Source organism: Rhinoderma darwinii, chromosome 13 (assembly GCF_050947455.1).
Source record: "Rhinoderma darwinii isolate aRhiDar2 chromosome 13, aRhiDar2.hap1, whole genome shotgun sequence".
Taxonomy (NCBI): domain Eukaryota; kingdom Metazoa; phylum Chordata; class Amphibia; order Anura; family Rhinodermatidae; genus Rhinoderma; species Rhinoderma darwinii.
In genome coordinates, this window is record NC_134699.1 from 29,545,155 (window position 1) to 29,572,836 (window position 27,682).

The 27,682-nt window shown below is 43.1% G+C and overlaps 4 protein-coding genes across 4 annotated transcripts in view; 2 read left to right on the plus strand and 2 right to left on the minus strand.

Annotated features, from left to right (window-relative positions):
• Positions 1–27,682, plus strand: part of AARSD1 (alanyl-tRNA synthetase domain containing 1) — a 76,408-nt gene that overhangs the window by 28,437 nt on the left and 20,289 nt on the right. The gene's annotated exons all lie outside the window — the stretch shown is intronic.
• The window catches only part of RPL27 (ribosomal protein L27), a 397,834-nt gene that overhangs the window by 7,873 nt on the left and 362,279 nt on the right, over positions 1–27,682 (minus strand). The window lies entirely within an intron of this gene.
• Positions 1,312–13,769, minus strand: RUNDC1 (RUN domain containing 1). The gene is made up of 5 exons (XM_075846604.1): positions 13,296–13,769; positions 7,672–7,830; positions 7,056–7,254; positions 5,039–5,122; positions 1,312–4,734 (listed from the first exon to the last, which is right to left on the minus strand). Exons 1-5 carry the CDS (start codon positions 13,695–13,697, stop codon positions 3,869–3,871), a joined length of 1,710 nt encoding a protein of 569 aa, XP_075702719.1. The 5' UTR covers positions 13,698–13,769; the 3' UTR covers positions 1,312–3,868.
• Positions 20,951–26,076, plus strand: PTGES3L (prostaglandin E synthase 3 like). The gene is made up of 8 exons (XM_075846281.1): positions 20,951–21,124; positions 22,374–22,487; positions 22,855–22,921; positions 23,728–23,826; positions 24,147–24,236; positions 24,455–24,517; positions 24,616–24,651; positions 25,980–26,076. The coding sequence occupies exons 1-7, from the start codon at positions 21,120–21,122 to the stop codon at positions 24,625–24,627; spliced, it is 450 nt and encodes a 149-aa protein (XP_075702396.1). The 5' UTR covers positions 20,951–21,119; the 3' UTR covers positions 24,628–24,651; positions 25,980–26,076.

Consider the following 27,682-nt stretch of genomic DNA (forward strand, 5'->3'; position numbering starts at 1 on the left):
TGAAATTATTTGTTTTTGCATCGTCTCTGTCCAAGAACCGTAACTTTTTTTATTTTTCCGTCAATTTCGATATATGTGGGCTTGTTTTTTGCAGGACGAGATGTAGTTTTCATTGGTACTTTTTGGGGGTACATGGGACTTCTTGATTAACTTATGACTTTTTTGGGGAAGGGCAATTAAAAAAAAAAAAATAGCCGCCAGTTTGTTGCGTTTTTTTTACTACGGTGTTCACCTTGCGGTTTAAATTACATATTAACTTTGTTTGGATCATTACGGTCACTGCGATACCATATATGTGTACTTTTATTTCTTTTTTACACTTTTACTAAATAAAACCACTTTTTAATGGAATTTTTTTTACCTGTAATCTTTATTAATAGTTTTTAAACATGAATTACTTTTTTTTTTTTTTGCCCCACTAGGGGACTTCACTGTGCGATCTTTGGATCACAGATATAATGCTCTGGTATACTTAGTATACCAGAGCATTATTGCCGGTCAGTGTAAACCTAATCGGCATATAGCTAGGGGCAGGCCTGGGAGCCTTCGTTAGGTCTCCCGACTGCTATGACACCGCAACGGAGGCCCGCAATTGCATTTGCGGGCTGCCGATGGGTGCCAGAGGGAGCTCCCTCCCTCTGTAAACGACTTAAATGCTGCGGTCGCTATTGACCACAGCATTTAAGGTTTTAAACGGCTGAGATCGAAGTAAATGTCGATCTCAACTGTTGGAGCAGGAGCCTGGCTGTCATCAGACAGACGAGCACTTGCTCCAGCCTGCACAGGACACCCTGAAAAGGCGGTGGCCTAGCCTAAGGCACCTTAGTGACTACCATGAAAAGGTGTATTGGTGGTCACTAAGGGGTTAAACATGTAAGATGATTATGGTCGACTAGAAGTGATCTTCATTATCATTATCATGGTATTAACCTTCCAGTCCTGGAGAATGAATGGAAAGAATACAGCAAAATCAGAGTTATGCTGATAAAAACGCTCCCCTCATGTATACAGCGGACTCATTAATACGAGCACTATATTTTTTAAGAGCTTCTATTAGCCAAATGTAACAATACTGTTTTTGGGCCGTTTGGGCTAGTAGTAGAGCGGGCCTGTTCCCGTACTATGCTGCCCAAAAACAGGACCGCAGAGTATTTTAACAAATCCCAAGAGTGCCATATGAGATATCAGGATTCATGAGGGGAGAACAACCCAATACTTCTTGTTTTTGGTTTTTTTCCCCCAATAAACCATGTTTCCAATCTGTTTTTTCGTACTTTATTTTATAAAAAAAATACACCTCCCATGATCTCATTTGAAAACTAGCAGCATTTTATTTCCATGAGACGATGACACCAAATCCACATAAATATAAGGATTTTATACAGACCAACAAAAACAGTGTCAAAGACAAATTCCACACATGACATGGCACCATCAGCAGAGAAAGGACTTGACTAAAATGTACACCTTTATACATGAGATCCCTGGAGATCTGTTCAGTCATACAGCAATATGAGATTTTTAGGCATATAGGATTAATATGACGTGTAAGCAATAAAGTGCTTCATCCCATAGCAAACACGATCTTCCCATTCATACTACACCGGTATCGGATGTGGATCGTTACACGCTATTGCCTTTCAAACCATATTAATAAATACCCCAAAAAGTGTAGTGTATCCAAAATATGGGGGAATCCCAATGACAGTAGACTAGTCCGTTCTTAAATGATTTCCCTTTGTATGTAGAATGGTTTAAGATTTCAATACCAGGAAAGCCAAATGAAGGCCAAACCGCATACATATAGTATGATTAGTGTCACGTATTTGTAGACTTTGTTTGATTTCCTTTCTAGGTGACCACCGTCTACAGCCATGTGTATAGAAGTTCTGTCTGCATTACAGTAGACTGCCTCTCCACGCTACACAAGCTTGTTTACATCCTTCCTAATCAGGAATCAGAAGAAGAAACGGCATCATCGAAATGCAATGGCAAGGGGCAAAACCGGCAGGAACATGAAGGGTTACAAGTTATGTGCAATCCCAATACATTGAGTAGTGAGTGGCGACGGGAGAAATATGCAGAACGGCCTATAGGGTGTGCCCATCTTGTCATTTAAAGGCATATCGCTAGGATACGCCACACCATTCTGATCTGTTGGGGTCAGAACTCCTGAGAATGAAAGGACTGTGGTACCTTTGGCATTTCACCTGCCAAAACTATAAAGGGGCAGCAGTGCTCAACTAGGACCCTCATCATGGGACCACCCTATCACTTTCTATTTTGTGAAAACCCCTTCAACGTTCGAAAGTAATAATTTTTTTTTATTGGCATATTCCAAATAGGTTATAAAAATAGAATATTTTATAATAACTGGCTATAAGTACCGGATACAGACGGCTTTACACGACAGACATCCATTATAACCAAACAACCATACAGATGTGCTTCTAAAGATACACACAGACCTTACACAACAGAAATGGACATATTGAACCTTCCCCCTGGTTCTGCCCAAACCTGCTTTACAAATAGGACAATAGCGATTTTCATTAAACCATACGAGAGTGTCCTATAACTTTGTATTTATATATATATATCCATCTTTGGTGAGCAATCATAATGTTCAAAAAGTGGCATTTTTGGAACCATTATACGAATATAAAATACTTCTGTTACTAGAATCACCCCCTCGGTAAGATTGTGGGACCACCACTCATCCTCAACGTTTCCCTATGACAAGAGTTTTAAGTGACTATTGCATAAAACATGACATGGTTAATTTTTTTTGTAACGCCAACATGGTTGCTTGCAACCTTTGAAGTCTCAACGTGGTAATGCCATGATTTTACCAAGACTTGTGTGCAATGCAGTATTACCATGGAGCTCTAGCCTTAAAGGGCTGTGCAGAATTAAAAAAACAAACAAAACAAGGCTGCTTTGTTCCAAAAAACAAAAACAAAAAACAGCATCACACGGTTTGGGTAGTATTGCAGCTCAGCCGCATTCACTTCAAAAGGAGTTGAGCTGCAATTCCAGATACAACCCATAAGCAGGATTGGCGCTGTTTCTGGAATAAAGCAGCCATGTTTTAGTAATCGTGGACAATCATTTTAAAAGAGAGAGGGCAGTTCAGGTAACAATGGAACCAGCGCTGTCGGCGGTATACAGGTGCTGTTTTAGGCAGCCTGTATTTGAATGGAGAGGAGCAGAATGTCTGTTGTAATACCCATCAGCAGAACACAACAGGCTCATCCCTCCATTCGCACTATAGAGGATACTGTTAACAGCGCTATTCAGTATAGATGCCCCACAGACATCAGCATCTCCCGCTATGTAACAGATACATATAAGGGAGGCGCGGATAAAGCAATTCTCCAATATAATAGGGACTCTGAGGCGGAGGTTCACTTCAGGACCAGTCTTCCTTAGGATCACAGTGTACTAAAACAGTAACATATTTGAATTCTCTATATATCTACCTCTGTGTAGAGCTATAAAGCAGAATACCCACAACCACAAGTCTATGATGGCAGTAGTGTCACGAGTAATTGCAGATCCTCAGAAATGGGAACATACTTTGTAGTAGTTACATATTATATATACTAGATTTAATATACATATAAACAGAATAAAATAAATTGCTATTTTTTGGAATCTTATGTCACCGGATCATTTATGGAGGACTAGTAATTGTGCTTGATAGGTCTCCTCAAAGCTTTAGGACCACATGGACCTCGTCATCCTTCTTCTCCCCTTAAAGTGGCAGATACAGAAGAGAATGGGGAGCAAACAAAGCCCGATCCTCTACGGACACCTGAAATGATTAGCGATATGTACAAATGGGACTCCCATTCACAAGGTAGCATCAAAAAGCATCCTTTATGTTCTTGAGTTGCCGCACAGCGAGGTCTACAGGCAGGTTGAACTTTAGATTGCTGAGACGGCTGAGAATGTTCAGGGCACTTTCGAAGCCGCTGCTCGCCATGTAACTCCAAGGTTGGTAGTGCGATTGTATCAACACCCCTGACTTGCAGATGAGGTTGAGCCATGATACAAGTCGCTGCTCATTTAGTGCCATGCAGATCAGCGCCTTGAACTCGGAGTCCGCACTACGCTTGAATGGGTCATGTTCTGTTAAGACGGTGTGAATAGCAGAGAGGAGGCTCTGCTTTGGGGTCACCTTATTACTTCCTGAGACGGGGAGGGAAAAGGATTGCGAGAGCTTGCGGGCAGGAGATTCAACAAATGCCTTTCCATTCTTCTCATTGTAGTACTTAACAAAAACTTCCCAGGGGTGCATAGAAGGAGGTGAGGCCGCGAAGACCGGTATCAGGCAGGCAATGGGTGCCAAGACCAAACTCATTCCTTGCGATGCGGAATAAAGACCATGTGACATGAGGTCCCGGATAGCCATTGCTAGATCTTTCCTTACAGCCACCGTCAGCTCATCTTTTCCTACTAGGGCAATATCCTGCATACTGGCATAGCTGATGACGTGATCCTGAGGCTGCTGGTGCAGTGCCAGCTGCTTCACCTTCTCCGCAGAGGTTTCTAACTTCTTAATAAGTGGAGTGAAGTCTCTATTGCTTTCATCTTGATTCCAGAGGTTTTGAGGGACATGACTTGCACCACAGCCAAACTGACTCATTGCGAAGATCTGCAGGACGGCCAGGGCACGACGCAAGAGATGTAGTCCGGTCGCTCGTATTTGCTTTGCCTGTTCTGGACTCACTGTCGAGACAGAAGACAAAAGCCATTTATAAGGTTCATTTTAACATTTCTTCAATATTGAGATTTACGACGAAGAGGCACGAAGTATAGGACTGCCTTCACACTGTGGTACGGTGATCCGCGCTACGCCATCAATATCAGATTGGTGGAGGTCTGACACCCGGTAGACCTCACCATTCAGCGGAGTGGAGGGGCCACACCACTCCTTCAGTGCCACGACCCCTTTACTGTTTACCATACTGACAACTTCTATTTAAATAATAAAACAAACAGAAAATAAATGTAACTAAACCAGTATGCTCACCATTAGTCCGTGCATTTGGCCCGGAACTTGGGGTGTGTCCAGTTGCTCCTCCACTTGGATTCTCAGATGGGCTACCAATTTCATCTATACAAAAGAGAAAAGAGCCTTTATTTAAGTATACCAATCTAGAAGCCGCTACATTTCTTCTCCATTCAATGGAACTCCTACTGCAAGTTTTTAAAAAACAGGGAGAAGGGGGGGGATGCAGCTGCAGTATCTATATGTAAGAGACTACATGTTGTTCGGAGGAGGACAAGACATCTGAATGACTGAGAAATCATAACACAGCTCTGACATCACGCCGGGAACAGCACGGAGAGAGTAAAAGGTCTCCACATTCCATGGCTCGGTTTTGGCTAAAATTTGTAACCGTCTCACCGACTTTTATGTCATGTCTCTTTGGAGATACTGAAATCACATTACCATTCGTACTGAAAAAAAAAAAAGACCGCTCTTCCCGTGGATCCATTACTAGGTTCTATGGAAAACCAAGATTCTTTCATATGTGATATTTACTTTGAAAGCAAAAAGGGGTTTTATGGTAAAGACGGTCACTTGAAAAATGCCCTATTATTAGTCTCCCAATTAGGGTCACCCATCTAGAGGAGAGCAATGCAAAGGGGGGCTTTTCCTCCGGAGGATCTGGTGGGGCCACTGAATTCAATCAATGGCCCGTAGACTTAGTTTTTTTTTTCATGGTCTTATCTTTGATACAGAAATCCTGACTCACACTGTATGCGATCAAAGTATCTTAAAAATAAATATGGCCAGCATTGTGGCCGTACGTAACAAAAGGTCCGCCCAGCAACACATCAAACCCACGTGAATCATTAACCCTTAGGCTGGGTTCAAACAGTTTTTTGCAGGAGGAAAATCAGTTTGGAATTTTGAGGCAGATTTTACTCTGCTTGCACGCCGCGAAATACGCTTTCTCTGCCTCCTATTGATGTCAATGGGAGGTCAGAGGCGTAAACACCCAAACATAGGGCATGTCCCTTCTTTTTCCCACGAACCGGTTTTTCCGCTCGCGGGAAAAAAACGCCTCCGCCTCCCATTGAAATCAATGGGAGGCATTTTCGGCACGTTTTGCGATGCGGTTTCCGCATAAAAAAAACTTGTAACAAAACTCTGTGTGAACTCCCCCTTACACTGCTCCAGTACTTCATTTGAATGTTTACATTATGTTTTTTACTACATGGATAACTAATACATGGGAAAATAACTCTTTCAACTTTAATATATCCTATTTGAAGGGTCATTCTTGTAAATGTTCAGAAACCTCAGTCAAATAAATTCTAAACAATCAGACTAGTGTAAGGCTATGTTCACATCTGCGTTGGAGGTAGAGCCATCGCAGATTCTGCATGCAACGCTTTTTTCCCTGTCAAAATGATGAACACTCAGGCAGAACCAGACAAACCACATTGTAAACACACTGGTGTCCATCATGTGACGGATCTGTCACGGCATTGTGGCTTCCGTTATAAACAGGCTCCAGAATGTACATGTGAACAGAGTCTTTAACAGTGAATTACAGAAAACATGGAGGAGGGGGATGCAGCTGCAGTATCTCTCTGTGTGTGCGCAAGAGACTAGATGCGGTCAGGGGAAGACTACTGATTGGCTCAGAACACACAGCTCAGCTCTGACATAATTTCTTAAAGGGGTATTCCTACATTTACCATTTATGACAGATCAGTTTACCTGGCGTGGAAATTGTTGTGCACGAGTAGTTACCTCCAAATAAAGCCTATGGGAAGTACAGAAACAACCAAAAGTGCCGACTCGACCGTTTCCGCATGTCATATAGACTTTAATGCAGAATATCTACAGGTGAGATCTGCACCCCTGTTCTTGAGATCACTGGAAGTCCCAGTCTATGGGACATGAGAGAGGGGAATGCAATACGATAGCAAGAGCCCCTCATACATGTAAGTTATTAACAGTATGAGTTTGTTCATGTAAATTGACGTTTTTTATGAATTTATACACAGCCCCCCCCCCCCCCCATTCTGACCTTGAATGAATTGTATAAACATTTCGAGGTCTCGGATCTGGGTTTTCAGTTGATCCACTAGCTGTTCTTTCACCCGCGCTGGATTGACAATCTGAGCAATGGCGGCGTCCACTCTCTGGCGCAGTTCTTCAGGGGACAAGCAGCCGATATCGTCATTTAAGTTGACATCCAGTTTCTTTATTAACTCATCGATGATCACCTGAAGGAGGAAGAAATCTTGTATATTATTGTAATATAGGTATAGACCTGCTCCTATTAGATTGGGGCAATGTTAAGGCGCCCTATGGATATTGTACTAGCGGGCACATTAGCGCCCTTGTGTCCACTATCCGTCCCATCTCGAGTGTCAAATAAGAGGCTTGCCCAATGAAAAAGGAAGAATCCGGACCGCAGGGTCGCAGGACATGATCTCTCTCGGCTACAGCACTTTAATAGACGGAGACGCAGCTAAATAAGAAATACCATTAGACCGCTACACATTGATTTTAGGGTCTTGGGTGTGTATGGTGGTCCCTCTATTTGGCGCTACGAGCCATTATCGTAATATGTGGAAATTCCCTTTACACAAGGCTTATTATTTTATAGGTCTTCTTATAGTATCTGGAGAACCGCTTACCCGTTGTCTCTCCATGACCATAGATTGGGGTAGAGAGTCATAATTTCCCTCCTGGTAAGCAAATGTCTCCAAATCATCCAGCTGGGTCTTGAGTTGTACGATGAGTTCTCGCTGCTTCTTCCTCTGCGCCTCAATACGCTCCCTCTTCTCCCATTCGCTCTACAGAATAAAAAAGAAGGATATTATGTGATACGGGGGCAAAATTACAATACAAAGGATTGACTGTAGCAAAAGATTTTTAATTACAACTAAGGGACAGCAAGAATAGAAAGAAATGTCAAGGAGAACCTGTCAGCTCCCCTTACCGATCTGTTTTAAGATGCCCATTCACATTAGATGACAGACAAAGCCACCAATTTTGGCAGGACCCGCCAATTATCTAATGTGTATGGCGGTGTCCCGACTCTCCACCCACGGCAGATGTCGGAAAAAAGAAGGATCCCGCATGTTGGATTTCAACACCCGATTCTTTGTTCCCGCAGGAGATAAAGTAGTCTGGCAGAGGTTAAACCCCTCTTCCGAAAGAAAACACATGCCTACTCGGTCGAGCCGAACGTGCATGTCTATCGGGAAGTAGGGAGGAATAGCCATCGACTGAATGAGTGTGTATGTGTATGGCCACCTTTAGCAAACGCTGACATTGCCTCTACAATAACAATGCTAAAGCATCTTTCCTTAAAAATTCAGCATTGTGCAATTCCTCTGTTATTCCTCTTGAAAATGTATCAATAAATGGACAATTGGTTGTTATTATTCCTCTTGTCATTTGCGGCATGTCTCTGACTGTCCAATCAATCCTGACACTGTGTAAGGACCCACCCTATTGACAAGGGGATTGGTGACACCCAGATGTCAATTTATTCATACATTTCCAGGAGGTATAACAGAGGAACAACCAAACAAAAAGAATTGTTATTTTATAGAGAATGTAAGTATTAGCTAAAACAGATGTCAGGAGAATTGGCAGGTCCCTCCGAAGGGTTCTGGATGTGGTGGATCATGATGCCGCTAAGTGCAGGCGATGAGGGTCCAATTGTGGGGGATGGGCAAACAAGTAAACTCAATTTTTTCTATTTAAAAAAAAATAATAATGTAATGATGGATCGGGAAGGAAACATAACTTTATGGTTTGTGTGACTTTAGATTTGATACATGATAGAGACATCACAACACGACAAGCGTGACACTTACCAGATCCTGCACGGGGGGGGGGGGGGGGGCATTAGAAAGAAATGGAAAAGAGAAGCGTTTATTATTGGCCATACGTAGAAGTACGACTGGTTTTACCTGTTGATAATACAGCCGGGTGTGTTGTTTGTATTACTCCGTAGCGACAGATTGTACCGCCGCAGGCCTCAAAACAGTACAGGAAATACGGAGAACGGCGCACATTCCTGAGAAAGGATCCGAGTACAAAAAAAGGAGGGAAACATCCCCAAACATTTCCCTAGGGAAGGTTCCTGTTGTCCTTTGTATTAGGATCGATTTTGATGAAAAAGCCGCAGAAGGGCCCAGGAAGCCGAGCTATGTGGAGTTTTCCTGGGGTCTGTCCCTGTGCCGGTCTGTAACAGGGAAGGACAAACGATGTCACCATTAGAACTTGTTCACACAGTGCAGATGTGCACAGATTTTTATTGTATTTTAAGAGCCAAAATCAGGAATGGAACCTAAACAGAAGAAATATATAAAGAAAGGCCTTAAACGGTCTCCTCTCCTGGATCCAAGTCTGGTTTTGGCGTAAAAAAAAATACATGCAAAATCTGCACCGTGTGAACAACGCCTTAGGGTGAATTTACACGCGGCAGATTTAGTTGAAGAGATTTCAGTGACTGACAATCAGTTCCATTCATCTGAATGTGGCGATTTCTGAAAGTTTCATCAAGATGAATGAAAGTGATGAAAAAAAATATCTGCAACAAAATCTGCCGTGTGTGAATGCAACTAAACCTCATCACATCTCCTGAATGAACCCTACAGGTAGGAAAACGCTAGGCGGATGCGCTGCGTAAAACTACATAGCGTATCCGCACAGGCAGCTGCAGGGAATTCCGTCCGAAAAACCGCACCAAGTTGTGGTGCAGTTTTCGGGCAGCATGTCTGCTGCTGCTGCTGCTGCTGCAAAAAAAAGAAGTTAATACTTTCCCCAGCCGTAGTGATGGTGACGCGCTGCTTCTGAGCGTAACCCGGCCTCCTGGGATGACGCTGTAGTTCATGTGACCGCTGCAGCCTTTGATTGGCTGCAGCAGTCACATGTGATGAAACGCCATCCCAGGAGGTCGGGCTGCGCTTAGAATAGAGGACCGCATCGCTAGGACTACGGCAGGGGTAAGTAGAAGTTGTTTTTTTTTTTATTAATTTCAAATAAAAAATAGCTTGTTTTTTTCTATTGTGTGTGGATGAGATTTGTTTAATCTCATTAATTCTGCTGCTACTGTAGAACGCTGCAGATTATCCGCAATTAAATCTGTTGCGGAAAGTCTGCAGTGTTTCCGCTTAGTGTGTTCCTGCCCTAAAGGTCCTTTAAAATGAAGGTGGACCAGGATCAGGACTTCACCTCCGTCAGCTCATATCCGCATAGAGAATGGGGTTTCCCAGATGGGAGAACCCGCAGTCAGACCGTCTATGATCAGCTGCTAAAACGACAGGTACAGCCACATGCCCGAGTGCCGCGTTACACAGGGGTGTGACATTATACAAACATGAAATTCCAATTTTAGGTGGAGCTTTCCTTGTTGAAGTGAGGAGTATACTGGCCTGACTGGCCCTATTCTAGCTATTTTAGTAAGATTTATAAAAACGGTGGTCTCATGAAGAGCCCTTTCACGATCAAAGCCGGATCTGTGATCAGCTGATCGCCACGGGTTTGGCTTCAGAATTCCCCAACTATCAGCTGAATAGTCGTCCATGTAATACACGATCAGGCCAGATCAGCCAGAGTAAGATCTGTTATTTGTTACTGGGTCTCCGCACTGGTTCATAGAGCGGGTTCCAAAACAGGGGACCCCTGTCTACTATGCCCTAGTCACACACCATATAGTAGCGTGTAATCCCAGCTTGTGTTCCTAATAATAAAAAGCGGAGCCACGTGCAGGATGGAGGCTCCACGTCACTTACCCCGCTGACCTATCGTATTTGTAATCACTGATGTGCAATGGAATTACTAAGTGAATAGCCTACATGTCATATTTTATAGACTGCATCCTGGGGACCAGTGACAGCCTGTAATCTGCTGGAGAAGAATCACGGGATTATTCAAGTAGATAAAGGGAACAATCTAGAGAATTTATGCAATTCCCTAAACTGTTCTGCAAAGCAGCTTCAAAAGGTGGAGCTCCACTTTAAAGGGGTTGTCCAGTTTAGAAAAGCCATTTCCATATACGCTATGGAGGAATTCTGGGTTTATAGAGAGGGGTCCTCTGTTCAGGACGCTCACCTCTTGGCCAGAGTGGAGAGCAGTTACAAAGTACGTCTCTCGCTCTGGAGGACCTTTCCTGTCCTGCATTATACGGACAGCACATTGATGTGAATGGGCACGGTAATGCTGGATTTCCCCGGTGGTGGCGCTGCAGGGAAACAACACTTAGGGTACGTACGTTCACACGCAAAATCAAAAATGGCTGAAAAAGGAAGGAGCTGTTTTCAAGGGAAAACAGCCACTAATTTTCAGCCGTTTTTGTAGGCGAAAACGTTTTTTGGAGCCGTTTTTCCACTGACAAGCTCCAAAAACGTCTCAAGTAGTGGCATACTCCTTTTTACGCACCGTTTATTTAAAATCGCAACGTAAAAAAACGCCCCATCTGAATTAAACGCCGTTTTTCCCATTGAATTCAATGGTCAGATGTTTGTAGGCGTTTAGCTAGCGTTTTTCCAGGCGCATTTTGGAGGCGTATACGCCCAGAGATACGCCTGAAAACTCTGCGTATGAACATACCCTTTAGGCCTCATGCACACGACCGTGCTCGTAATTACGACTTGTAATTACGAGCACGGGCGGGCACGGCCGGCCACGGGCAGCTGGCCGCTTTTGCGAGCCGTGCTGTCATTATAAAGTATAGCAACACGGCCCGTAAAATAGAATAGAACATGTTCTATTTTTTTAACGGCACGGGCACCTTCCCGTGAGAAAACGGGAAGGTACCCGTGGGTAACAGAAGTCTATGAGCCCGTTATTGCGGGTCGTAATTACGACCCGCAATAACGGGTGTTTTTACGGTCGTGTGCATGAGGCCTTAAAGGGATCTTTTTCTGCTAGTTCTTTATATTGTGCCATCCACTGCCGATTTAGAAAAGTCCAGGATAACTTCTTTAAAGGTTTTCCAATCTTACCCATTTAGGGCATTTCCACAGGATATGCCATAAATGTCCGATAGATGTGGGTCCCATGCCTATCTCTAGAACGGGGTCCCCCAACCCCCCGTCCTACCTTGTCCCGCTCTCGCTGCTCCACGGCCACTATCAGACATGGGTCGGGAGTATGAAAACAGTCAAGCTCGCAGAGCTACGCAGTGTCTGTGACCTCGATTGTTTCCGTACTTTCAGCGCCTCGTCAAACAGTGGTCTGGGAGCAGCGACAGTGAGACAAGGTAGGAGGCGGGTCAGGGGTCCTCATTCTAAAGATAGGAGCGGGTCCCAGGTGTGGGACCCGCATCTATTGGACATTGATGGCGTATACTTAGGATATGCCATCAATGTCTAAGACGGGACTTTTCTAAATCAGCAGCTGGGCAGTGGGTGGCATAACATAAAAAACTAGCAGATACTCACCCCCGTACTGTGATCGTGTTTTCAGTACGGGACAGTTGTCCTGCAGCGAGGCCGGGACTTCTAGCATCATAAATAACTATGATCATAGGAGCCCGGCCCCCTGAAGAGTGCTCAGTCCGGGAAATGCGGCCAACATACAGTCCGTATATCACGACCGAACACCCTCGTGTGAATCCGGCCTTAGGGTATGTTCACACGTACACGTCAGATACGCCTGAAATTACGGAGCTGTTTTCAGGAGAAAACAGCTCCTGAATTTCAGACGTAATTGCATGTTGCCGGCGTTTTTCGCAGCGTCCATTACGGACGTAATTGGAGCTGTTTTTCTATGGAGTCAATGGAAAACGGATCCAATTACGTCCCAAGAAGTGACATGCACTTCTTTGACGCGGGCGTCTTTTTTACGCACCGTCTTTTGACAGCGGCACGTAAAAAACATGACCATCGGCACAGAATGCATGGGCAGATGTTTGCCGGCGCATTGGAGCCGTATTTTCGGACGTAATTAGAGGTTGAAACTGCCAAATTACGTCCGTAAATAGTGTGTGTGTGAACCCAGCCTTACTGTCAAAGGACGTAAATCAGGGGGTGCTGACAGCATGCACTGAAAAGCCTCCAAATAGGATTATGGGGGCTGGTAAATTTACAAAAAGTGCGCTGATCACATGAGTTGTAGGTAGATCAGTAATTCCAAGTGGAAAATTGATCATTAAGCTAAAAAGATCGTTTCTAACTTATGGAAATGTATTCCATAGTAACAAATGATTTAGATTTGATGCAGTAGGATGGAATCGTTTAGATATCGTTACAATTGTCTGATCGTGGCCAAATCGTTCCGGCCCCCTGCCTGCAGCACTCACCGACTCATCCTGGCCCGGCTGCCCGTGTATCCCGCTGCCTCCCTGCACGTATGGACAGCCCTTGAAGGCGAAATCTTCCAGCTCTGCCAGCAGCCGCTCCTTCTCCGTCCCCTCCGCCCGCACGATCTGCTTGAGTCGGAACTGAACCTGAGCGAAGTGCGATGTGAGGGCGAGCAGGGACGAGTTCAGCAGATCCTGCTCCTCCTCCAGCCGCTGCAGCTTCTCCCCCATCTCCAGCGACATGGAGCCGGAGCGTAGGCGGCCAGCCCTCTCTCCATCCCCGCAGCCGCCCCCTGACTTCCCGCCGGGCCCGTCTGCTTCATCCGCCACCGCTCCGACCGGAGCCCAGCGCTCCCTGGTGAACGGCTCCCCATCAGACAGTGACAGCTCATCGGCGGACATGGCGATGTGTCTGTCGCTTGCTGGAACTAGGCCGCCATATTAGAATTCTGACTGCTGACGTCAGCTCTAGAACGCTGACAGATGTCGGTTGCCATGGAGAAGTGACGCGTAACCACTTCCTTGTTCCTAGCAATTAAAGGGACCGCGCACTGGTTTGTTGTAAAGTTACAACAATAATCGGTTCTCTATTATCGGAAGAGTTAACATGTCCAGGAAAGTAAATTCATTTATCTGCCTGGAAATGTCATTAGTTCCCCAGATCACATATAAATACCCCCTCCTCTAGTGTTCTTGAGCAAAAGATGAACAAATTGTTTTGTCGTTTCGAAAGCATTTCGCGAATTGAGAATAATCGGCACATCCGTTGTATTTTATGAACTGGTGAATCTGAGAAATAGCAAATTAAGGAGTCAGGTAAAAATATATATATTACAGATCATTCCTGCTCTTATGTCTCCTTATGATATCTTCTTAAAAACTGACTGACCATTCGGGCATTACAGCAGCGCCTGTGAACCCACGGCCCGAGGCCATGGCCCCTTGGTCAGCTACATCACACAATATTTGAATGCAGGACATGCAAAAAAATAAAATAAAAAATGCAATTGATAATTGTATCTCAAAGGCAAATTGTTGACCCAACCCAAGTGTCATCATGGTGGGTAGTAGGAGGCCCATGACATTTATTGCCTAGGTGGCCCAGTTTCCCTCTCAGCTCAGTCGACCATTGGTTCCACCTATTCTTGATGTATCAGCAAAAGTATATACAGATCTGACCACCACATCTATATATATATATAGACTTATATAACGTCTTATTCCAAAACCATGTGCATTGATATAAGGTCCCCCTAGACTTTACTATAGATAAGGAACATAGACCAGAGGCAGGACCAAGGGGTAGGTCTTCAGAGTAGGCGCTATTGGGGGAAGGGCACAATCAGCTATCCTGCTATTTAGGGACCGAGGGTGATGGGGTGTATTCTAACCCCCGCCTTGGGTGCTAAGTGAAAGTGTCCCACCCTTGCTGCAAACATTCACATCCATTCAGCCTCAAGAACATTAGTGAAGTCGGGCTGATGGTGCCTGATAAGGTCTGACTTGCATTTTGTCCAAAGATATTCAATGGGGCTCCTTTAGAATGCCCAATAAATATTTAATAAATATTTCCAATGAGAATCTGGCAATGATTTCTATGTAAAAACAGTCAGGAAGGGGGCGGGGAGTGATGACGTTAGAGGACGTTGTTTGACATATTAGTCGGAGGAGCAGAACAAGGGAAAATCGGAAGCGCCGGTTCCGTTGGACAACGGATACCACCGGCGGCCGACGGAACCCATTGACTTTAACCCCTTCCCGTCGTAAACAACTTTCAGATTAAAATTTTCGTTTTTTCCTCCCCACCTTCAAAAAGCCATAACTCCTTTATTTTTCCGTCGATATAGCCCTATGAGGGCTTGATTTTTGCGGGACGAGTTGTCGTTTTTTGTACCACCATTTATTTTGCCATATAATGTACTAGGAAATGGGAAAAAAATTATTTGTGGGGTAGAAAATGAAAAAAAACAGCGATTTCTCCATTGTTTTTTGCACTTTCTTTTTACAGAATTCACTGTGCAATCAAAACTACATGTTAACTTTATTCTCTGGGTCAATACGACTACGGTGATATCAAATATATATAGTTTTTTCTATATTTTTCTACTTTTACAATTAAAAACCGAAGTGTAAAAAAGAAAAAAATTTTTTATTTTGTGTCGCCAAATTCCGAGAGCCATAACTTTTTTATTTTTCCGTCGATTAAGCGGTATGAGGGCTTATTTTTTGTGGAATGAGCTGTAGTTTTTAATAATACCATTTTGGTGTACATGCGACGGTTTGATCACTTTTTATTTAATTTTTTGTAGGAGATGAGGTGACCAAAAAATAGAGATTCTGGCGTTTACAATTTTTATTTTTACGGTGTTCACCGTGCGGGTTAAATAATGATATATTGTAATAGTTCAGACTTTTATGGACGCGGCGATACCAATTATGTTTATTTATTTTTTTACTATGCTCTAGGGGGAAAATGGGAAAAGTTTTTTTAATGTAACTTTTAATTTGTATTTATTTTTTTAGATAAAAAAAACAACTTTATTTAACCAATTTTTTTTATTAGTCCCCCTAGGGGACTTCAACCAGCGATCGTTAGATCGCTTGCACGATATACTGCAATACTAATGTATTGCAGTATATAGTGATTCTGACAGGCAACTATTAAGCCCGGAGGCAGCGCTCAAAGGGAGCACCAAGATGCCGCCAGGCCGCTATAGCAACCATCCCCCCCCCCCCCGCGCTATTGTGTTGCGGGGGGGGGGCGCGATGAGCTGCTAGAGGGGGTCGCCCCCTCTTTCTAACGATTTAAATGCTACGGTCGATATTGTCCACAGCATTTAACGAGTTAAACAAGCGGGATCACGCTCAAGCGTAATGCCGCTTGTTACTCTGAAGTGTCGGCTGTAACATACAGCTGACACCGGCATCGTATGGAGCGGGTTCACTCCGTGAGCCTGTTCCATACTTCCCCTATCCGACTTTGGCGTATGGATACATCAAATATCGGGAAGGGGTTAATATGTTCCGTCTGCTTTCCGTAGGGCAGCATGCTGCGCTAATGTTTTCGGTAATCTCGGCCAGATCTGCGAATGCCCCAAACGGAGCCTCTAACACAGATGTGAACGACGTCTTACCTCTCGATCACCTTTCCAGTCCTCACATTCCTGTTTGGCAGGTATAACTGTGTATGTGTCCACTAAGAAATTCTTGCCTTGTTGCTTATGCCAAAGATCTGGATATTATAAATTTTTCCCTATAATATCGTATGGTGTCCGATATAGTACAAAACGGCAGGACTGCAGGGACACCATACTAAATCCTAAATGCATCCCTGTTAATAAGGCCCATTTAAAACCCACTGGGAATTCTTGAAATTCAAGCTCTGAAGTCTGCAGAATTGTGAATGCAGCTCTGAAGTATATCACAGGCTGTAACTGTGGATCAATGCAAATTAATGAATGCAATGTATTTACAGAAAACCTGTTTTTGTTGACTGATTGGCATCCAGAGCTTAATATAAATGGGAACTAGCTCGACATTCATTCAGCGACAGAATTCTAGTCTTTTCTAACATGTTCCTCGGAGAGGGTAGCGGAGTATCCACCTTTATTTGCTGGCTGTTGTAGGATTGTTGCTTTGTGTTATTTCCACCCCCTGGGCTTCTTTTTCTGTTCCATTACATAAGCGCAGTCACTAACACTCAGCACTCAGTATGTTTCCATCCTCCTGTCAATGCACAACGGGCGATGAATGGAAAACCGGGGCTTTCATGTCAACGATAAAATGATTTCTCACGCTGAAAAAACAACAAGTCAAGTATGGAAAAAAATACTTAGCAAATAACCAGATGCTCAAACAAGTCAGATAATAGATCATTTAAAGTAGAACTCAAAGCAAAACGATATATTCAGTTGTTGTTTTTAAAGTTTACCCCCTTAAAGAAATAAATAGATCAATATTTGTGTGGTGCCTCACAATGTAAGGATCTTAAGGGGTCTTCTTGCCTCCAGCAATCTTGATGTCATGGCGTAATCGTTGGCACTATATATTGCAGGATCTTACAATATCATTGTATTCATACAGAGGATTGAGAAGACTGTGTGCCAGTGATAACGGTATCATGATTTGGGGGTGCCAGTCTAGGAAAGCCCCCTGAGATCTTTCCATTGTGGTAACATTTTGGATGACGGCTTATCGACTGCTTAAAGATCCAGGGCTCCAGTGCAAAATAATTAATTGTCCTCCCACCCATCTCACTTAAGGGTATGTTCACACGGCCTATTTACGGACGTAATTCGGGCGTTTTAACCCCCAAATTACGTCCGAAATTACGGCTTGAAAGCAATGGACTCCATGGAAAACCAGCTCCAGTTACGTCCGTAATGGACACGGCGTTCAAGCGCCTGCACATTCCGTTACGGCTGAAATGACGGGGCTGTTTTCTCCTGAAAACAGCCCCGTAATTTCAGCCGTTACGGACGCTGCCGTGTGAACATACCCTAAAGGTTAACTAAACGTTTAAAAACTTTTGACGTGTCATAGTGACATGTCAGAAGTTTTGATCGGTGGGGGTCAGAGTACTGAGCCCGTATGCTACTCTGACGAAAGCCAATGAGAAGCTGCGCAGCACAGCACTCACCTGAGCGCTTCTACCGCTTCATTTTAGCAATCATGGAGGTCTCAGTGCTCAGACCCCCAACGATCAGAACTTCTGACATGTCACTATGACATGTCAAAAGTTTTTTGAAAGTTTAGTTACCCTTTAATTGCCAAGGCTGATACATGATGTTGTGTACAGTGAATTCATTTTAAGATGGGTATACATTAAATTGACAACTGGATGTTACCATTCCTCTTGTCAGTGGTGCATGTCCTTGCACAATTTTACACTTTTCATCTGTGCTGATCTGTGTCAGGTGACAATGGGGATGGTAATGCTCAGTTGTCGATTTATTTATACATTTCCAGGAAGACTAACAGAGGAACATCGGAATGCAGCATTCTAATAAAATATAATCCAGCATTATTTCATGAAGAATACAAGTATTTACTAAAAGACATGTCAGGAGAGCGGACAGCTCCTCTTTAATCACTCATCTGTCAAACATGATCGCTTAGGGCCGAATCAGAGAAAATTGATGTGCAGCAAATCCTACATAGAATATCAGAACGATTTTACTCAGGGATAATTGTTCAGATCATTGGAACAGTGGTCAGATTGGGGGGGAATAGTTCATGTATATGGTCATCTGTCATGTATTTTGCCTTTGTCCACTGCAGTAATCTACCACAGCAGACAAATGTCACATATTTCCACGTTTGTTTTTCTGCAGTTTTTGTGATTGTGTTTTGCTTGTCTATGCTGCCACCTAGTGGTAAATTATACATGTTTGTTACGGTTTCTTTATCAATGTGAGATATTACATTCATGTCCATATTATTTTCATACTAAACAGAATGTAGAATACTCATAGACGGAAGGTTTTTCAGATGTGGCTCCGATTTTTCAGATGAGACCCTTGACAAGTTCGGTTGCTATGAACAGCTCCTGCTCGTCGTTTTTTTAATGACTTTTGATAAATCTCTTTGAGGCCGTGTATATTAGAATTATCTATCACAGTATTGCTACACTAGTATTGAGTGCCGCATAGTATACTGTATTACCCCTTGAAGCGCGGCAGCAGTACCGCTAGAACAGCTGAGAGAGGACGGAGGAGTGAATAAAAGGCAGGTTTACCTTTGATGAACCTACACAAGTATATTTGACAATTGCCCTCATATATACTTATCATGAAATTGCTGCATGAAATTCCAACAAGCTGCTGCACTGCCGGGAAATCAAAACTATAGTACGAACAGGACTGGTTATATAGAAAACAGGACGAGCCCCTCTCACCATTTCTAAACAGATTTTCTTGTCATTTCAAAAGCAGCATATATAAAATAATACCGCCACACAGTATACAAATAATACCACATAACACTGCCATATGTAACAATACTGATATTTAATACTCAAAGAAGATTCCGTTGTTTTCGCCGGACAAAAGAGCGCAGCAGGCAGTACTATTTTGTCTGGCAAAATGACAGAAACTAAAACAGAAACCCGGCAAAAGTCCAATAAAGTTAATTGGCGCAAGGGGTTTCCATCACGCAATAGATCAGGCGCTTCTCTTCCTCTGATGGAATAGAATAATGCACATCGTAGTGCAGATGTGAAAACAGCCTAAGGCCTTGTTCACACTGCAGATTTTCTGCAGAATTTGCCTGCATTTTTAAAAGTTTTTTTCCCCCAGAATCATAAATAATCACCTATCCACAGGATCACCTAGGCCCCAAGATCCTCCTCACTGCATCCCCAAGTAGTAAGGAGGAGCTTGAGTGGAGCGGCGGTGGAGCATGCTCCTGCCCGCTCCATTTACTGTCTATGATACAACAGCCAACCACCGCTTCATTTAATGTTCTCACTGTGGTAAAGCAATGAGGAGGAAACGGGGGTTTGGGACCCCCGTTCTCATGATCGATGGGGGTCCCAGCGGTGGGGCCCCCAGTGATCAGAAAATGATCACCTATCCTGTGAATAGGTGATCATTTATGATTCGGAGAAATCCCCTTTAGGCTGGGTTCACACAACCTATTTTCAGGCATAAACGAGGCGTATTATGCCTCGATTTACGCATGAAAATAGGGCTCCAATACGTCGGCAAACATCTGCCCATTCATTTGAATGGGTTTGCCGACGAACTGTGCAGATGACCTGTCATTTACGCGTCGTCGTTTGACAGCTGTCAAACGACGATGTGTAAATTGACTGCCTCGGCAAAGAAGTGCAGGACACTTCTCTGCAACGTAATTTGAGCCGTTTTTCATTGAATTCAATGAAGAGCAGCTCAAGATTTACGAGCGTCAAAGACGCCTCGCATATTACGAGGAGGAGCATTTACGGCTGAAACGAGGCAGCTGTTTTCTCCTGAAAACAGTCGTCTTTTCAGACGTAAAAGCCTCTCATCGTCTGCACATACCCTTAAGCCAAAACCAGAGTTAAATCCAGGAGAGCAGACCTATAAGGCCTTCCTTTATATATTTCTTCTGGTTAGATTCCCTTCCTAGTTTTGGGCTTTTAAAAATACATCCAAAATCTGCACAGTGTGAACAAAGCCTTAGGCCTCATGCACACGACCGTATTTTTCATCAGTAATTACAGACAGTAATTATGGACCCATTCATTTCTATTGGCCACGGACACCTATCAGTATATTTACTGATGGGTGTCCGTGCTGAATTTTTTTTACAACCTGTCCTATTCCTGTCAGTAATTACGGCACGGACTCTCCCATAAAAGGCTATTCCTGTCCGTATTTACGGAAGGGTTGCTAGGCAACATGTTGATGACATCATTTGCAACCTCCCTCTTTTTTTTACGGATCAAATACGGATGCAATACGGACAGTATTTACTAATAGATGTAAATCCGGTGGTGTGCATGGGGTCTATGTCCTTCTCTTGGAATATCTGATTTCCACATATTTATTCCTAGTCATAAAGCGCATTTTCCACCTGGGTGTTTTTCCAGACATTTTACTGGAGCAGATGGCCCTGTGTGAGGAATACTCTAGAAGATAGTGGAGTCAGTGACAGTGACACGCCATTCTAATGTTTCCTAAGGGGGAGGGGTGAGATAGGGCACCAGCAGCTGGTACTAAATATAGTAGGAATTCTGAGTGACTCTTGGTTGTGGTCGGGAGCCGCGCTTGCAGTCCCTCGTCCACCACCGGAGCTGAACTATCTTCTAGGAGAACCTTACGTGGATTTCACAGGACTATCATGAGGTACGTCCATCGTCATCATCATCATGGGGGCAGGGATGAATGCGGTGTTGTCTTCTGTAGTAACTTTTCTACTTCTGGGCCTGGAACATGTGTGTTATAATACGGGCCAGGCTCCGGCAGTGGTATATAAAAGCTATACAATATTCAGAGGAGTTTTGCCATGCAGCCCCCATCTTATTCAGTGACGGACATTTAGGTCCTCAATGCCAGTCGAATGCTGGCTGAATTCACACGTAGTTTTTTTAAGCTCTTTTTTTTGCGGTTACTTTAAAATCTATAGTAAAATATGACAAAGAAGAATACATGTGGGACAATGCTCAGTAATAGTTTTCTTTAATAGCAGATGTATACAATTATATAGGAAAACATTTGCAGATGACTGCGGCATGCATTTGGTGGCAGGTTTTAAACATTCTCGACTGCATTGTGAGCACAGGCTTAGCTAAGAAGCCTTAGGCCTTGTTCACACAGTGCAGATTTTTCATGCATTTTTTTAAACCAAAATCAGAATTGAATCCAGGAGAGCAGACCTGTAAGGCCCTCTTTATATATTTCTTCTGTTTAGGTTCCATTCCTGATTTCGGCTTAAAAAATACATGCAAAATCTGCAGCAAATCTGCACTGTGTGTACAAGGCCTCATGCTGCCCAGACCGATTAGATTACTGTCGGCTGATCCCATCAAAATCAATGGATCCGCTAAAATCTAATGTATATGTGGTCTTCTGACTTTTCACCAATGGCAGATGCTAGGCGAATTGAGGATGAAATCCAACATGCCCGATTCTATTATTGTGCCAGGAGATAAGATGTGTCTCCCTTTCTCCATTGAAATAAACATGAATGTTCTGCCCCTTCTCTCACATGTACAAATGGACGCTAATTTTCTGATACTTTACATAAAGCACAGGATAATCTTCTTAAAACAGGGGCATGATGACACACCAAGTGTCAAATCATTCACACATTTACAGGAGGAATAACAGAGGAACAGCACAACAGAGAGTTATAAGAAGAGATGCTCCATCATTGTTATTTTTGGGGAAAGCAACGGACATATGAGGAGAGCTGATAGGTCCTCTATAAGAGTACAATCTTTTGCTTTATGACTTTGCGGACGTCTTGATCAACTCTAATCCTCACTTTACCTTTACTGATCTCTTGTGTTGATATTTGCCACTATGGTAATGTCAGAGGAATTCGTAAATCTAAAAACATTAACCGTGTATTTTTCATGGACGTTATTTGAAGGCAACCTGCTAAAGTCCTTTGGTATGACCGGGCAAAGTACGTGTTTCTGGAATTCTGCGTTGAGAACAGCCGGGATGTTAAGGTGGACATAGAGGACCACAAGGTCATTTTCAGGTGGGTAACGGGGCAGAATATTATTGTTAAATAAATAACGACCAATGTGAAATGAGTTTTTATATATCTACATTGGTTACATGGAGAAAGCAGTTGTTTTCTTGGGAACTTCTGTTAAGGGCCATAGTTGCCAGATATGACTAGGCAACATCTCTTGTCCCTGGCCTCTCTTTGGCTATTTGACAAATATCTGAGCCGCAAATGAATGGCTTTAAAATCCGGTGCATCAGGGTAACACTGGATATGCTTCAAAAATGTCCACTATAGATAATCATTGTCAACTGGTACCACACAGGTTGGCCGACACTTTCCGACACATTATCATAAGAATAACCAGAACATTTTCTTCTCTTCCTTTGCTGCACAGTTGTCTAAATGAAGATAATGTTCAAATGTATAATGAAATTGTGGTGTATGACAAAGTACAACCCAAGGTAAGGAGACATGGGACTGTTGATGGCATCTCAAGCTTCACGATGAATCTTATAGATGTGATAGAATTAATTATTTTAGGGAGGGCACATGGGGCATGCACAGCACTTTGGGGATCTAGGGGCCTCCACCAACTGCCCTCCCTGATGGCTTTTGTGGATCCTATCCAGCTCAGAGGAGATAAAGAGATGGCTATGCATGCATGGGGCTTTACCTTCTGAAGTCTAAGGCTGGGTTCACACGACACGTATTGTGCCTCGTTTTACGCCTGAAAATACGGCTCCAATACGTCGGCAAACATCTGCCCATTCATTTGAATGGGTTTGCCGACGTACTGTGCCGACGACCTGTCATTTACGCGTCGTAATTTGACAGCTGTCAAACGACGACGCGTAAATTGACTGCCTCGGCAAAGAAGTGCAGGACACTTCTTTGCAACGTAATTTGAGCTGTTCTTCATTGAAGTCAATGAAGAGCAGCTCAAGATTACGGGTGTCAAAGACGCCTCGGATAATGCGAGGAGGAGCTTTTACGTCTGAAGCGACGGAGCTTTTTTCTCCTGAAAACAGTCTGTCATTTCAGACGTAAAAGACAGTTCTCGTGTGCACATACCCTAAGGGAGTCCTTGGCTTTGTTGTCTCTATAACGTCCATAGATTTCAGTGGAAAGGGCCACGCGGCCATATCTAATATGTGGCTGTGATAAGGGGTCAGTTTGGTCTGTGTTCCAATTTTTTTGCGCAGGGCCTCCACCAACTTTAATCCACCCTGTTTTTATGCCGTTTACTGATCAATATTTCTATATTTAGGATTCCAGAGAGAAACGTTCAGACCGGTCGATTACTTGTTTCCTCAGGAAGTGGAAGGGGAAAGTGGCTTGGCCAAGACTAACCAAGGAAAATCACAAGGTGGTATCAATGGAATTCATCCCTGCATAGCATGCTCTACATGTTGTTGATAACCATGTGATGGTATTGTAAGGGCAGACTAAGACGCCCCGGGGCTTCAGGGTTGGCGCTAGTGCCATCACCAAAGTGCAATAATCTCTATATGAGACTCTTTCCCATTCACCAGCGAACTGAGATGTATCATTGTGCAGTCTCACCGCTCTACCCAAAATTACATTTTTAATTCCACTTTTCCCATCGGCTAGGCTTCCATGGATTTATGTAGAAACATACAGGAATTATCATCATCTAATAACTAGTTTATGTTTTTTTGTCGGCAGCCTGCCTGGTTGTCTGTAGACTTTGACAACTGGAGAGACTGGGATGCAGAAGAGGAAGGAGAGATGGCGTTAGCCGAACATTACATGAATGTAAGTCAAATAATAAAGCTTATTGCATTACATATTGAGGCTCTGATCACACTGGTGTTTAGGTTCCATTCATTCAATGGGATCTGTTAGGATCCGTTACAATATTGATCCGTCATGGATCCCTTAGAAATAGAAGCCTTGACGCCAATGTGAACAAAGCCACAAATTTATACCGTAAATACGTACTGAAATGAATGGGTTACTATTTTGTTCTTCAGTTGATCAATGACGTGAAGGACAAGGGAGCGCCTCCTAGTATGGACGACCTGGATGATTTAGATGTAAGTGCATCATAAATAGAAATAAAAGTTGATTTGGTGAATATTAGAGTTAATATATATTGAATTAAATAGTAATAATAATACATTTCTTTTACCAGGATGATGTATGAGGTGTGTGAATTACCCTATTATAGGTAAGTTGCACAAAAATATTTCTGCACCAACCATTTTAACCCTTAAATGCTATGTTCGCCCGTTGCAAGTATTTTTGTATTGCTTTATTTTATTATAAAATTAAGCCTTCATAAAAAAAGATCCTATTGATTTGGGTATACAGCTTTTATGCTCCTATAGATGCGTACAGACAACAAACAAACCCTGTGCAGTCTTATCCTGCGGTCAGTGGCGTAACTACCGCTGTAGAAGCCATAACGGCTGCTACAGGACCCGCGGATGCCCAGTGCCTCTGCTAGCATTTATTACGGCTGCAACAGCGGTCGCGATGCCACATTCATTAGTCCTTAGGGCGCACATACTATTGAACGCTATGGCAGAGCAGGGAGGTAGCATTTACTAGGCTACAGGCCACGTTCGGCCTGCAGCCTATCAGGGACGGGATCCATGTGCAGGTTGGCATGATGGATCCCACCGGCCTACGCAAGGATCCCGTCGATGTTGATTCGCTCCGTTCGTCGCCTGAAGGTGAGTATAAAGTTTTTTTTGTTTTATTTGTTTGGGGGTTCGCTATATGGCGCTATCTACAGGGAGGGTGGGGTGTGACAATGTCTACAGGGGGGCTGTATAGCACTGGCTAGATGGGGGCTGTATAGCACTGTCTACAGGGGGGCTGTATAGCACTGTCTACAGGGGGGCTGTATAGCACTGTCTACAGGGGGCGCTGTATAGCACTGTCTACAGGGGGACTGTATAGCATTGTTTACAGAGGGGGCTGTATAGCACTGGCTACAGGGGGGCTGTATAGTCTTTCCTAATTACGCCCCTGCCTGCGGTCATACACCCTTTTATCTGCCCTCTATGTATATCTTGGTAAAATACATTTCCAATGCTACCGACTCAAGGCTATAACTGCAGGATCAGTCTAGGCATGGGGTTTGTTTGTAGTCTGTTACCATGGAGATATATAGGCCTTTATATGAGCTGCAGACACAAAACTGTAGGATATTTAAATGAAGATTATCAGCAATGTTGCTTTACTTTTCAATTTAGAATAAAAAAAACCTGATTGCAATGATCAATGCTCAGAGTAGAAGACGCCTACTGTGTGTACACCTTCTAAATAGTTGATGGTTTAATTCATGATCATGGAACCGCTACTGAAATTTTCAAAAAAAGTTTCAACCTGCATTTAGTTTGCATTGTATAACATTAATCCGTGGAAGTCGGGTCCAACTCCTATTATCATCACACTAATGTAGTAATATGTCACTGACAGGAGATGACATCAGGCTCTATAGGGTTAATATGCAGCATAAAAATGAAGTAAATGCATTTGTATTTTCAGAGTTCTGATCTATGTAAATGATGGAGAAGAAAGAAGAGAGAAGTCACGGTTCTTCCTTTTTGTAACATTGTGTTTATAATAAATGATGTTTGTTTTTTTCAATTTGTCTTATTTTGAGAACTATAACGTTTCAGGGCTTATTCACATGAACGGGTGTCAAATCGGCCGTGAAAAATGGATTTAACAGATCCCTAGTCTATTGAGGTATCTGTGAAAACAGGCATAAATAGGACATGTCCTTTTTTTTTCCACGGGCCGTTCACAGAATCCGTAAAATAAAAACAGCCGTGTGAATAGCCCCATAGATGCAGCCCTTAAAGGGGTTATGTGGGGACCGAAAATGATTAGCAGTGTAGTGACTGCAGTATGTGAGTACACAGCTAATATACATTCTGGTCCCCCGTCGTGCTGATTATGAGAATTTCATAGATTTTTATAGCGCAGCCGGAGGACCGGAAGTCTCGTCTTCTTTGATGACGATACAACTCTTCATCATGTGACCGACCCCGCTGTATTCTATGTACAAGTAGTAGTACAGCGATAACATAGAGTACATCGGGGGCTGGTCACATGACGAAGAGTCGTGTAGTCATGAAGGAACACTGTGCCACTAGACTACCAGTCCCCCCGCAGCGCTATAAAAATCTATTATCTCAGGATCGGGGACCGGAATGTATATTAGCGCATGTACTCACATACTGCAGTGAGTAAAGGTGGCCTTATAAACCCCAGGAGTAAATTCAGGTACAATACTAGTGCTCTGGTGAAAAAACTGTTACGTCCCTAAGGCCAAGATCACACACGCAGTTGTGATGCAGTTTTTTGGCTCAGTTTTTGTTCAAAGCCAAGGGTGGATCCAAAAGGAAGAAAAGGTAAAAATACTGATGCAACTCCTTTCTTCTGTGTCCACTCTTGTGCTTGTATAAAAAAAAAAAAAGAGAGCCAAAAACGGTATCAAAAACTGCATTAAAACAGCGTGTGTGTGATCCTGACCTTAAATCAGAGCTGCCCTCTGTAGTTTTGCCATTATTTTGTAAGATGTTCCAGAACATTATCTCATGACAATCAGTGCTTATAGTATCAGACAAGCCACCTTGAGAAGGGGAATGGTAACACCCAGTTGTTAATGGATTCATATATTTCCAGGAGGAATAACAGAGGAGCGTCCTAATACAAAGTTCTAAGAAAAGTGGCTCAAGAATTGTTATTGCAAGTATTTACTAAAATAGAGCTGACTGATCCGCTTTGAAGGTCATCTGCATTATTGATACTTGTCAATCATAGGATATGTAATATTCGTTAATAAAAATACTGCAAAATATTCCAAATTGGTAATATAAATGGACTTTAAATTAAAAACATCTCAGTACGAGTGCCATGTTACTTCTTGAAACCTTTCCAGTCCTCCCACTTATACTTTTCCTTCTCGTTGGATCCATTCCTGGCTTTAACGCAAAAAGCGGCATCATGCTTTCCATCATCCTTTGGGGGGAAAAGTTGGGACTGATTATGTCTCAACAGTGGTTGTGTATTCTTAGATGGAGCCCAAAACACTATTTTTGGCTGTATTCACACACAACGTTTTTCTGCATTTTTCATGGCATTTTTGACCAAATTTTTTTTATACGTTTTATTTTTTTTATTTTTTTTATTTTTTAGCACAGCCAGATGTTACAGTAAAGTCTATAGTGGAATATAAAATG